The sequence below is a fragment of the Pomacea canaliculata genome, linkage group LG7 (assembly GCF_003073045.1).
Source record: "Pomacea canaliculata isolate SZHN2017 linkage group LG7, ASM307304v1, whole genome shotgun sequence".
Taxonomy (NCBI): domain Eukaryota; kingdom Metazoa; phylum Mollusca; class Gastropoda; order Architaenioglossa; family Ampullariidae; genus Pomacea; species Pomacea canaliculata.
The window spans coordinates 30414036-30426271 of NC_037596.1; the positions used below are offsets into that span (position 1 = coordinate 30414036).

General features: G+C 37.4%; 1 protein-coding gene and 1 long non-coding RNA gene across 2 annotated transcripts in view; both read left to right on the top strand.

Moving 5' to 3' along the window:
- The first annotated feature begins 67 nt into the window (after positions 1–67).
- LOC112567622 (putative DMBT1-like protein) overlaps positions 68–12236 on the top strand; it is a 90001-nt gene continuing 77832 nt past the window's right edge. Inside the window, exons 1-2 of the mRNA XM_025244315.1 lie at positions 68–413; positions 1216–1521. Of these exons, the coding sequence (XP_025100100.1) occupies positions 185–413; positions 1216–1521 (535 nt within the window). The 5' untranslated portion in view covers positions 68–184. The remainder of the gene's footprint in view (positions 414–1215; positions 1522–12236) is intronic.
- Positions 4292–10377, top strand: LOC112569416. The gene is made up of 3 exons (XR_003100419.1): positions 4292–4523; positions 7426–7589; positions 10246–10377. It is a non-coding gene; the product is annotated as an uncharacterized LOC112569416 (long non-coding RNA).

Here is a 12236-nt window from a genome sequence, read left to right on the forward strand (position 1 = left end):
TTATGTATATGCTGCATACAGTACTCGTCTTGCTATGTATTTGTTAATGAGTAAAACTTACTTCTTCCATGAACTAAAAATCTTATCCCATGGGTAGCGCATCACTCTATGTGTCTTTATTTCAGCAAGCTCCTCTCTTTTCATCGTTGTGGAGACAAACTCTACCAGCCTTGCCTACCCACTGATGGAGGGAACCAATGTTACACTGAAATGCGTCTCCTCACAGCGAGGTCTGTCACATCTTAACTTCTCTTGGCCAGAGACTGCAGGAGGTCGTCCTTCTGGTGAATACCTCATCTTTGACAACCTGACCAGATCACACAATGGAGGCAGAGTGAGGTGTATGGCCAGTCATGGACAGCCTCCGAGAAAGGAAATTATTACAAGTGACACATTGGCAATGAATGTTTATTGTAAGAGTGCAAGAAAGTAATGTAATTAATTTGGATCTATTTTAAATGAAAAAAAAAACACGTGATAGCTAAATGTCATCATAGCTACTTAAATTAGAAAATACATCAAAATACAGGGCAGAAAACAGATACTAGAATTGAGAGATTTGCTTGATAATACTGACTATTTATAAGAGATATTTATATTGAATTAACTATTCTTCCATGAATTGTCCATGATAAAGATTCTGCTTAAGCCGGTCATAAAACGATATGTGAAAGGGCGTGTAGTCTGAGAAGGTGCGGCTGAAGAAAGATTAAATATATAATAACCGTCGAATATTTATGCAATGTTCTTATAGAACGCAGAGTTAATTATATATCATGTTATTCTAATTTTTTTTCAAACTCTTTATCAACAAAGACAATGGCCAGTGCTTTAATCTACAAAAAACTCTACTACACAAAACTTATTTCTATACCTAAAGTTGTTGCTTCCTTACGCTTACTAAGCAATGGTGTGGAACATTATTGTATTCTAAACACTTGTTTTTAGACTAGTGAAAACAAAAGTTTTTCCTTCTGTTCTACTCAAAGTGATAAAAATTATTATTATGATTATTATGATTATTATGATTATTATTGCTGTTTAAGTCGCGTTCATGTTGTTTTTAATGGGAATGTGCAACAGAAGCGAAAGAATAATGAAGCTAAATGTATTCCTATCAGGAACAAATATATATATAGCATAACCAATACAATATAATTACTTAAAATAAATTTGTGAGGAATATGCTCTTCAATTGCTTTGACATCTTTGCAGATCGCCCTGTGGTTAGAATAAAATGGGAAGGAAACACGTGTGAACCTCTGGAGTCCAGTCCAAGTCGCTGTGTTGTCAGCCAATACCAGCAAGTCATTCTTTACTGTGAGGCTGACAGCAACCCTCCTCCTGCTTCTGCAAGATGGTCTGGACCGGTTAACAGTGCAACCGGACAGTTACAAATATCCTCTGCAAATAAGACCTTTCACAATGGTCGGTACATCTGTATTGTGTCTTCTAAGCCACTGTCCAGTGATGGCCGTCTGACGCTAAATTCGACATACAGCTTTGAAGTCATTGTAAAATGTGATTATCATATTTTGCATTATTATATATGTAACACATATTTGTCTTCATACATATCATTAATAGTGGAATAGAAATTTATCTTTTAAAAGACATATCTATCACTGCGTAATAAAACTAGAATATTTCATAAACTTCTTTAAATATGAAGGTAAAGTTATTTTAGAACTAAAAATAAAACCTTTTCAATGTTGTTTATTTTTCCTTAATATAAAGTCAAATGCATAAATATGGATAAAACCATTAAACCAACACATTACCAGTATGTATCTTTCTTCCATAAATGACAGTTTTTGAGTACCGAGTTCTGTTTTCTTCTTAGGTAGAACTTAAGCTATTAAATAATGTTTTGCTCTTAAAACGAGTTATTTCATTGTTGTTTTCCTGATTTTAGACCGAGCCCACGTATTGAACTTCAAAATAAACGCTGAAGCCAGAACGGTTGTGACCGTTGCTGAAAACTCTAGCGTGCACATGCGCTGTGAAGCTAAGGGGAGGCCATCACCTCACATGACGATTGTCAGTGTTTCCAACGACAAGCAAGAGGTCGCCAGCAGGCCTCGAGGTGCAGTTCAAACTCCTGATCCAAGTGTGGCGTTAACATATGACTTGACTGCAGCACCTTGCGAGGCTGCAGGTGACTACAGGTGTGAGGTGGACAACGGAGTTGGACAAGAAAGTCGTAGCATTAGGCTTTACGTTGAGTGTAAGTATTTCTGCGAGCACGGGCTACCCAGTGTATTCAAGAGACTAAATTGTACATATTGGCAAAGGAACTTCATTTATAGTTCAATAGTAAGCTGCATATATATATAGGTTTCTTTGACAAATTTAGGTTCCACACTGCTGGCGAAATTTAACATTACATTTTACCATATAGTTATGTAAAACTTTGTAGTAAACAGTATGAAAACATATTGTTATAAGAAAAGTGATGATTATTTATATGTGCATACTAAACATATCTACATATTTCAACACCTAAAATATTGAATAAATTTATGTAACACACTTTATAAGTCACTGGAGAACTTGTAAACGCAGTCGTCTTATAGATAATACAGTAGGAGCTGTTTCCATGTAAAAGTTGTTTGCTTTTTGAATGAGATTTGAAGTGTAAATATTGGTTAAATTAAAAATTAAATTGTAGTTAAATAGATTAATCCATTGTACTTGCGTCATATATTTGTGGCTGTGTAGAGGCTGGATAGGCGTGGATTTCTTCTTGTCTTTTTGTTCATGGTGAAGACTAATGACAGTTATCTTCCTCGTGTTTAGGTGCTCCTTCAGTTTTAACTTTTGATGTAAGCAAAGACCTTTGGCGTGTTCAACTGATAGCATACCCAAAACCGAGTGTCAAAAACACTCTCTACCTTGGGCAATACACCAACGTTAGCACCGAAGGGATATCAGCATGGGAGAAGATTATTGTCACGTGTGAGGAAAGCAGCACTTTTCCCTCTTTAGTAATCTGCAACATCACGACGATCAACATGACAAAGGCTGATGAAGGAATCTATAAAGTTATTTTTAGTAATGACCTTGGGGACCTGTCTCTAATGTTCATAGTCAGGCGTCATGGTAAGTATTGGCCAAAAGAACGTTTTGTATATGATACTAGTTTGATAACTGCTGCCTTGCTAGCATTAAATTTTGTTTATTTCTTAACACTGTTTACTAAAACCTCGGCAGCACCTGTGTATTTCTTCAAGGTATTGTACTCTGAACTAGTAAATACTATTAGATATAGTTTATGGATGGAAGACTTTGTCAACCTTTGTTCCTTAGTCACGAAAAATTGCATAAGGGAAATAATCTTGTTTATACAATATTTAGCTAAGGAAACCGACCAATAAAAAAACCTGCTATTTGCTATAAAAAAGGGACTTTAATTACAAAATATTTTGATGCTACCCATGCTCTGTTTGTGTTAATAACACATTTAAGGATAATTTTGTATCCACCTAGACATTTTTATTAATTGACAAGAAAATTTAAGTATGGATGTGAACTGTATGTAAGGTATACATTGTTTACCATACATTTAAAAAAAATGTGGGGAGCAGTCTTTCTGTGAGTGCATATTGTTTTCAGTGAAATGTAAAACATAATTTCTTGTATTTTTAACAGTCTTTATCACCATCAATACAAAAGGTAGAAGATATCCTTTAATGGAGGAAACAAATGCTACTTTAACGTGTGCGAGCAATATGCGGTCTGGTGTAATAAAGTACACGTGGCCAGAAAATGCAGGCGGGTTCCCTGATGGCAGTAGCCTGATCATCACTAGAGTGACCAGGGAACATAATGGAAGCCGAGTGAGGTGTGAGGCGATGTATAGTGATGGTGAAGTTGTCTCCAGTGACACACTGCAATTACAGGTTTACTGTGAGTATTGGGATCCACCGGCAATGAATGTTATTAATAAGGGCCACTTAGTTTTTTAGAAATTTAGTCTTTACCAAAAAAGTGTCAAGTTTAGGATATGTGAATGAACAAGAGAAAAGCTTCCTCAGTAGGAGCTATCATTCGTGGCTCTCACCTCTTTCTTTAAATGTGTTAGTGCGTTTGTCTATCTAATGTTAATAAAATTAGTTAATCAAAGTAAAATTCCAATGAAAAAAGTAAAGTTAGGATCGAGAAAGGCACATTGACAGGTTATTATTTTTGAAGAATTATAAATTCCTGCTTCGTTGACTTTACAGATGACCCAGTTATCAGGATAACACGGAGTGATAATCAGGGTCAGCCACTGTCCACCTACTCTGAGGTCATCAAGGGTCACAATGTGACGTTTGTGTGTGACGCTGACAGCAACCCGCCTCCTGCTTCCATCACGTGGTCAGGGAAAGTAAACAGCACTACTGGGGAGCTACACATCATAGCAGCAGAGAAGACAACCCATAACGGTAACTACACCTGTACCGTGGTCACTGAAACAGATGATGAGGATAAACGCCTACCACTGAGGGCATCTTTCAAGATTACATTTATTGTTAAAGGTATTCTTATTGTTATCTCTCTCACAAACAAACACACACAGAAACACACAAGTAAACACATAAATACATTGTCCCTATTGTACCAATATCACGCATATAAGCAGTCGTAAATATTTCCAGCCTTCCAGCCGTATTTGTTCATTTTTGAGCTACGCCTGGGTTTGATAAGAAAGCTGAGGTAAGTGAGAAATTATCATATTTGTCAGCCTAAGTTGGTGGTCTCTTTATAGTGGCTTTTAGACCACGTAGGATGTTAAACTTAAGTTATCTGTTCTGTCTACATGTTCACTGATTTGTATTTTTATTTTGTAATTACTTCTCGATAGTACAAATATGTAAGATGTACAGCAACATTATTTTACCTTGACTTTCCCACACCATGCCAAAACTGTATTTATACAAAAATATCATAATAAAGTTTAGCCATGTTTTCTTGTTTTGTTCGTATAGAAGTGTTAGCATTACTTGGCTTTCTTCTGGATTCTAGTTTGTGGCATTCTTAGCAGACGGAGCAAATATCCAACCAAATGCACTGATGCATTGACAGACAAAGGGATTCTACCACACTCCCCATATGTCAGCGAATTAGGTGTCCTTGATATGACTCTTAAAAAGCTTTTAATTTCAAAAGTGTGAAACTTCTTAATGCTATCACTACTGGTGCACAGACCCCAAATTTCAGAGCCATGCAAAAGATTTGAATAGATCTGAGCAACAAAAAGTTGGAAAAACCGGTTTGCTGATATATCACCAATGTACCATAACAGTTTAAGAATATTTTTTATTCCCCTCTTTGCATTTTAAACTATATGTTCTAATGCATGTGTAAAAATACACCTTATGGAGAAAACTATACCAAAGTATTTGTATACATTCACAAATTTTAAAGGAGAATTACGAAAGAACTATTTTCCCCGAAAAGATATGACACCACCATTTTGAAAAATAAAGAAATTCAATTTATCTAGGTTGAAAGAAAGATTTAAAGACTCTGGGCACTGGTAAAGAATGTTACACTGGTTCTGCAGTCTAATGATTGTATCTCATACAAGGGCAACATCATCAGCAAAATACCCTAATAAGTTTCGGGGTTAGCTGTAAACCACTGGGAGATTCGATATAATCAGACAGCTTTGCACCAGCTCGGTCTCTAGCCTTAACATTATTGCACATGCTTTGATTTGCTGAGACGAATTTTCTTTTTAAACCATTTTTTTTAGTACATTCCATAATTTGTTACTTGAAACCATGTCAAATGCCTGATAAAAGTCAATGAAAGCAACATAAAGTTTTTTTTTATGATTAGGTAGCTGCTTCTGAATCAAAGCCATAAGAACAAATGCTGGATCTATGGTACTGTACACTCTCCTAAACCCTGCTTGTTCTTTCCAAATTTTCTTCTTGTCCTCCACACAGTCTGTGATTCTCTTATTTAAAAGACCACTATATATTTTGCTACAGACATTTAGCAAGGAAATGCTTCACTAATTTTCTGGTTTACTAGGATACCCTTTTTTTATGTAACAGTTGTATCCCTGATTCAGTTGACAGGTCAGGATGCAGACTATTGTCAAAAAGGTAGTTAAAGTATGTGATGAGAAAAGGCAGAATCGAATGCATATTTATAGAGTTCTCCTATTGCCATCTGGTCCAGCAGCCTTCTTGTTTTTTTTTTTAAAGATCTCAGAACATTTACAATTTTCCTTTTTGAGATAACACTGTTTGGTGCCTTATCATTTTCCTTTGCATTACTATTAGTATCCTCTGTTTTACTACTGTTGTCTGTCAATTTTTGGTTTGGATTATCAACAAAATTAAAATATTTAAACCATTGTTCCAGAGGGATAGGGGATACATGTAGAAAATCTATTGTCTACTTTTAGTGCGTTTAGTGTGTTTAATGTGTTTGGTTACTTTGTTAGGGCAAAGTTTTGATTAGAGCTGTAGGATAGAGACAATACGTCGTGAACTGGTCAAGCTGGCAGCACATCAGCCCGACAGACGCGACAAACATCTAGCTCCCTATTCAGCACCGGTGGCCAGTCGGGGCTAGCAAAAACATCCATGTAAGCGGCCAGGGGAGATAACTGTATAACAGTCCTACCCCTTATTTTCCAGCGGAAGGCCGGGTATCACCCAAGGAGACCAACGCCCCTTAAAATAATGCCTTTAGACCCTTTCTACATGTCCAAGGTCACCGGGAGGAAGATAGACCGGAAGGGAGAAATGAGAAAAGTCTGGTACAGGGGTAGAAATGTCACTTTTCCAGGTAGCTGGCTAGTGAGTGGCCGACAGAAGGTCCGTCTGACAGAAGACGTAAAAGGGTCCAAGGGACTTGAGATATTATGGTATATGAAGTAGGGAATGCAGAACATTATAAGTAACAGTGAATTTTGAACTTTGGTGAACTAGTGAACGTTGGAATTAACAGTGAGTTGTTATCTTTAGTGATCTACTGAACATTGGAATTTGTGAGCTCTAACTTGTGAACTTTGATGAACTTATGCACTGTGGAATTATCACCAGGAGAACAGTAACACGAAGAGACACCTCAGAGATAAGTTTCATGATTTATGTAATAACCTAATGTATGGCATATATATATATTCATGTATTGTTTAATTTCATTCTTTTAATTGTTAGTAAGATGTGTATTGAATGTGTTGTAATTAGGTGTGTGGGCGCATGCTGGATCAGTGTATGCTAGCACAGTTAGCCATTGTGCACAGGACCCACATTCTGTAGATTACAATACAGTTAAATTTTCCTCTAGATAGTTTTAACAGTTTGCCAGAACCATTTAGAATCAGTTATATTTTCTTTGAGACAGCTTACTAAAGAGTTTTTATGACCTGCCTTTTTCTTACAAAACAATATTTTGGAGATTTTCCCTTTTTTGCAGATATTTATATCTGTCCTCATCCGCCTGTGTTGTACAAAATTTCTTCAGGATCTTGCGCAGATGTTTCTTACTTTCTCTACATTCTGCATCAAACCAACCTTTTATTTCTCTCGCCTTTTGTATACAATTGTAACACAGTCAAAGCCATCAGTAAACATTGCAAGGTCAGTATTTATGTCCTTAACAATAAAATTCTTAGCCTTCTTAAAGAGACGTTGCACTTCATCACTTAGAAGATTATTCTGAAACTCTAAGACCTTTCCAAACTTATATTTCCATATAAATTTAACAAAATTAAATTTTGTAGTCTGTATGTCTCAACTACCACTATCAAAAAGAGTTAAGGCATGTGTTTAGATTCCACAATGGGTAAAGCTGAGAGAAGATGGCTAATTCTGAGTAAAGTTTCAGAAACAATTAAATAATCAATAACACTGCAAATTGTGTTTGAGATATAAGTAAAATTTCCACTAAAAGCATTATGACTAGAAGAGTGCAATATTTTCAAAACATTAAGAATCACCAAGTTAAATTCATTGCAGACCTGTAGCAAGTAACATCCAAAAACATTAATTGCTACATCAGCAAAGCATCTTTGGAAACCACATAAATTAGGGACACACTTTTGGTCTATACTACTGTCATCATGAACACCACAGTCTAGAGTAACAGGGACATCATTAACTGTTCTCACATTTTCAGATCATGTCCTTGCATTCAGATCACCTATAATAATAAATGGTAATTCACCTAGTTGTTTTGACACCTCAAGTATACAGTCCTCTAATATGGCTATGCCATTGTATATATCAGGGTCTTTATAGTAAGGGGAATTAGGCGGGGGATATACAGCCCCAGAAGTACAACATCTTGGTGTGTACCCATCAGTTGTTTTATAATCTTGACAGCAACCATGTTCTCAAGCTCAACACAAATCTGTGTACCAAACTGATTGTAGTAAATCTTAATTAATAAAGCTATACTACCAGAAAGCCTGCCGGGGAAATCTGCCAATTTAAGAGCAGGGAAGTAAAAAGTTTGAAATTTGGGAACATGGCCTAGGGTACTGTTTTACAGAATATTTCTACAAGTAGAACGATAAATATCAAATGTATCAGCAATTAAGTGAGAGCGCATTTGTCTTACTGTCGCCAGAAAGTCCCTCAATATTATACGTAGGAAATTTCAATAACCTGCTTTTATTGTAGAACTGTCATGAGCTAGGGCGTTGGGTCCCTTTTTTCTTGCTAATTTGGAGTCGATTTTCGCACTTTTTAGTCTGCTATAGTCTGTGCTCGATATAGTCCTCCATTCATTGGGCAGACAACTCTGACCACTTCTACGAGACTTATTGGATGATCGCCCGTTGGTTCTTTCCTGCCGCTAGCTGTACTAGGGGCTCTCTGTCGTACATGGTCTCTATCGTCTGTACAGTCCCCTGTTCTGCATTTTTACTGCATTTACTGTATTCGCTCTGGTTAGCAAGCTGATCACTTACACACACAATTGTATACACACACACACTGCTATAAGAGTGTTTTGTAGCCATTGCTCCATAGGTCTCACAGTTGACATCAGGGTCGCCAGCTAAGGGTGTGTCACGGACCGTCCGCATTCTGTCCAAAAACCAATACAATCAGATCGCTTGAGGGTGGGCGTACCTCCTTAGAGGCACCAATAATTATTGAATTCAAAAACAGTTTTAAATGAAAAAGGACAAAGTATCAACAATCAGATATTCACTCCTTCTTTCGCCACACAAGATATATTACCAATATATTATATCATTCATCCAACATACTATTAGAGTTAACAATAAAGTTGATTCCCATAAAAACGGTCACTGATCAAGTATTCCGCTGTCTCCGGTGCTGTCCTTTCTTGATGAATTACCAATGTTAATATCCATTGTATTATAGTAAAAAATGTTCGTTCTTGACGAAACCCAAACCTTTTTATATTAAAGTCTTTGCAACCCTCCCAAGTCCTGTATTCTAATGAGTAACACTAATCCTCTTTCCTAGAAGTCGATTTATCATTTTTAAAAAAGTGTTTTTACGATACCGACAGTTTACAGGCAGAACGTCACGGACTTGCACATGCGGTTGCCTCCTGGGTGTTTAGCAGAATGATGATAGGTTAGCTGAAGGCCGGGAGAAAACCTTCCCTCCACCGGAGCTTACTCTCAGGCTGTTTGGAACTGTCCTTTCCGGGCGACTAATGGTGGTCGGTGCACCAGTTTTGCACCAAGATTGCTGTTCTGGGACCGTTGTTTTCTCGCTGACACCAGTGTGTGGTTTCTTGGCCCCACCAAGAAATTGTACTGCGGGATGCCCAAGCCACAGAGCTCCCTACGGCGAGGACACGGACTACGGTAAATCACGATCTGTGAAGTATATCCTCTGTAGTATAAACACAGTATTACTTCCCCGGTAATACGTATTCCGCGGTCGCAGCTGTAGTGAGTAAGTGCAGAGAAAAACCACGAATTCCAACTTCTGTTCCGCCGTTAGCTCTCCGCCTGCCGCTTTTCCTCAACGTTATTTTCCTCTATATTTTTCGTCAACTTATTTTGACATCACAATTAACGTCATTTGCTCAAGGGCAAACAACTTCCTACCCACTACTCTAGATCAGATCAACCACGGTTGTCGACCTTCCCGCCTTACCCTCTTACTAAGTACTTATACGTTACATATACCTTTGTTTGCATAGAACTTGTTGAAGTGAGCAGCCAGACATAACTTGTTGGCTGTTAGTTGCTGCAAAGGCAAATTGGCTTTCATTGAACGTTACTTACAGTCTCATGTATTTTAACAGTTTCTGTCAACATCCTTACAGTCGGTGGCAGAAATCCGTTAATGGAGGAAACAAATGCTACTTTAAAGTGTGCGAGCAATGAGCGGTCTGGTGTAATAAAGTACACGTGGCCAGAAAATGCAGGCGGGTTCCCTGATGGCAGTAGCCTGATCATCACTAGAGCGACCAGGGAACATCATGGAAGCCGAGTGAGGTGTGAGGCGATGTACAGTGATGGTGAAGTTGTCTCCAGTGACACATTGCAATTACAGGTTTACTGTGAGCATATTTATTCAACAAAAATAAATGTTATCAACAAAGTTACTGAGTGATCGAAAGCAATTAATCTTTTGCAATAAATGAGTTTAAAGTTTAAACGCGCTCATTATTTATGTCCACAAAAATAGTTACTTCTGTGCTAGCCACTTGTCTGTTTGGATAGTTGATATGTGCGACGAATCACATTCAATCGGCTTGTTTACAGATCGCCCGGTTATCAGGATAACACGGAGTGACAATCAGGGTCAGCCACTGTCCATCTACTCTGAGGTCATCAAGGGTCACAATGTGACGTTTGTGTGTGACGCTGACAGCAACCCGCCTCCTGCTTCCATCACGTGGTCAGGGAAAGTGAACAGCTCTACTGGGGAGCTACACATCATAGCAGCACAGCAGACGACACACGACAGTAACTACACCTGTACCGTGGTCACTGAGACAAACGGTGATGATGAACGTCTACCACTGTCGACAACTTATCAACTTGCTTTAATCATTAAAGGTATTTTTAAGTATGCCGATCTCTCTCTCACTCACACACACACATAAACACAGAATATTCTGTCTGCCAGGTTCGGAAAACGCCTCCAGACATAGTGCGAGCCACGGTCGTTTTTTCGCTTTTTGACTTGAAGCCTTATAACCAGGAACAATTTAATCCTTCTCTCAGTAGTTGCCGTTAAAACTAGATGTGACATCATGACAAACTGCTGAGGTAAGTTAAAGATCAGCAGGTAGAGACTAGTGTTCACTTGGAAGTCACTCTAAGGTCTCTTGGTGCAGGTATTGCACCATTTCTGTATCCATGTTTACTGCTTTATATAGAACCAATAATTACTTATCTGCTGATGTCTTTGTCTTTGTTGACCTATAAACCGACCTAATATACAGTCATGAGTGTGTTTTTGGTAAATAACATCAGAAGAATGTGAGTATGTACTACCATGTGTTTAGTCTTGTATTACTTGAAATTTGAAAGACTTTAGTGAGCAAGCATGTTAATAGCCACATGTTATATAAATTACACAGGGAGGTTAGTAAATAAGTTTTGTTCAATTATTATCTTTCATGAGAAGCAATTTTAAACAAATACTTTATTAACAACTTAGCCATTGTCTCCCTAGCCATTAAGATTTATGTGAACCTCTAGTACTAGAGCAAGATATTGCGTCCTGATCTGTGAAAAACATTTTGCAGGTTACAACGTTTTGTGGAGACCCGGAGAGATTTCATCAGAACAGCATTTTGGTGTTTTTTTTTTGTTTGTTTGTTTGTTTGTTTTTCTAATTTTCTAAATTGCCTGCAAGAATTTAGACTTTTATTTTAAGGACACAGGGAGATAACTTTAGTCAGTAATAGCGCCCCTTATAAATTAAATACTACAACTTCTTTATGCTTTATATAAATTTAACAGGAAGATAAATATTTATCAAAAGTATTATTCAATTTACTCGTGCTTCTGTCGCTTAAAATAAAAACTAGCATTAGATACAAAAAATAAAATTTATTTAAAAGATACATGCAGAAATGATTTGTACATTCCTTGTAATCATGCATGTGATCCGACCATACTAGTAAGCTTTATAAGTCAACTGCACTGGACAAAGATTATGTTTCCTTTTTACTGTCTGTGTTTCATCTCTTGGTGGATGATGACTGTGACCGCTTCCTCAGTCTTCTTGGTCCGTGTCTGGAAACACCAGTTTCTTACTCAAGGTAACAATCTTTCTTAT